Here is a 1,784-nt window from a genome sequence, read left to right on the forward strand (position 1 = left end):
GTAAAAAGGCATGCAGGGTATAGCTGGCAGGTCCTGCAGTCTGCTGAGTTACAGCTAGTGTGTTTTCTCTCCCTCATTTTAATTAGCACCTTTCTGATGAAAGTTCCAGCTTTTCTTTCCAAACATTTCAACAATTAATGTGGAATGGTCACGTCAAACCCTTCAACGTGTCTTCATATTAACTGTGTTTTTTTTTTAACTGTAACGAGGTGGAAACCAACATTAACGCTGGTTAAATTAGCTTGTGGTTGGTAAACTCTTGTCAGGAAAAGACAAAAACAAGACATGACAGGATAAAATTCTAACTTTACAAGAGATTTTAGAGGTTTTTTTTCCAGATTCAAGAGTTCTTTTCATTTCTAAGGAACAACTCTCTGGCGGCTCTGAACCGGCGCAGAGATTTGGCCCGCTCCGACCAAATAACGCTTCAGAGCCCGACTCAACGGTCAGGCAGGACATTTGGCTGTAGCTGAACTCTTCGGCTGCTGCAGGTTCTCCGGTAAATAACCGTTCCTTTTAAAGTCCCAGGTACCCAAGCAGAACTAACCGCCTTCTACCGGCGGGGTTGGGGGCGATTATGTCTAGGCAAAGAGGAGGAGGGACTGGAGGACGACGAAGGTGAGCAGGGCGACATGGAAGCCAGGGAGGCCGTGGCCGCAGCGTCCTCCGCCTCCTCGAGCTCCCCGCCTCCAGCGTGGAGCTCCTGGCTCACGCTGGACTGTAAGGCAGCAGGCGTCAGCCACTCTTTGGGCAGGCAGCTCTGAAGGAACGGCACGCAGGAGCTGAAGTAGGCCAGGCGGTTGACCCAGCGGGGGATCTCCCTGCCACACAGGATCTTTAGAGAGAAAGAGAAAAAAAACAACAATAATTCAAAACATTTAGATTTATTAAAAAGATGGAGGAGTTTTTGGTCCTGACAAAGACGAGTGATTTCACTGATTCACTTGTGAAGAACTAATTATTACTCCTTATCTGTTAAAGGGAAGTCTGACTAGTTGCAACATTAGACATTATTTAAAATATATTTACTTTAACTGCAACATTTTACTAATGTTGCAAAGCATGCTGGATAAATGTGGACGTTTACTAAATGTATCCACCCTTAAGATTAAACTTGGACAATATCAGATGATCAGACCTTTTAAATAAAATCAGAGCGCGTTGGAGAACAACAGAGCAACTTCATGGAAGGAAAACCTCCGCTTAGCCTATTAGCATTCCCAATAGCGCCTGAGCTAATAAATATGGCGATATAGCCAATGCTATTAATGTATTAATTTACAGTTGAAGTAAATGTTTTACAAATAATGCCTAATGTTGCATCTAGTCATGAAGCTACATGAAGCCTCTGTGCTTACTAAGAGTTTACTGAGAACTACACAATTCCTTCTAATAATTGTGCAATATAGTTTGGTATTTCTGAATGAGTGGATGTGTGTGTTCAGATTAGTAACTTCCTTGGAGAAGAGTATTCTGTGTGATGTTTACAGCAACAACATACTGTTTCAGTGTATCATTGCTGTATGTGGGTTTGCCAGCTGGCTTTGCATGTCTGGGCTTGTATCAGTGTCCTAATTCCCATCTGAGTGCTAGATGCTAACTGTAAGACTTCCCGCTCATTAGTCACTGCAAGATAAGCTGATTGGAAGCCACACTAACACACACACACACACACACAAAACTAGTTCAAGCAATCTCGTGTAGAGTTAAAAAGACAAAATAAAGACAAGTCATGACATTAAGTTTGTATACAGACGCTGTGACGAAATGAGCCAGTGTGAGAG

At 42.9% G+C, this 1,784-nt stretch overlaps 1 protein-coding gene across 1 annotated transcript in view; it reads right to left on the reverse strand.

Moving 5' to 3' along the window:
• Positions 1-296: 296 nt before the first annotated feature.
• desi2 (desumoylating isopeptidase 2) overlaps positions 297-1,784 on the reverse strand; it is a 12,378-nt gene continuing 10,890 nt past the window's right edge. Inside the window, exon 5 of the mRNA XM_014005172.1 lies at positions 297-835. Within this exon, the coding sequence (XP_013860626.1) occupies positions 554-835 (282 nt within the window). The 3' untranslated portion in view covers positions 297-553. The remainder of the gene's footprint in view (positions 836-1,784) is intronic.

The sequence above is a fragment of the Austrofundulus limnaeus genome, unplaced genomic scaffold (genome assembly GCF_001266775.1).
Source record: "Austrofundulus limnaeus strain Quisiro unplaced genomic scaffold, Austrofundulus_limnaeus-1.0 Scaffold28, whole genome shotgun sequence".
NCBI lineage: Eukaryota > Metazoa > Chordata > Actinopteri > Cyprinodontiformes > Rivulidae > Austrofundulus > Austrofundulus limnaeus.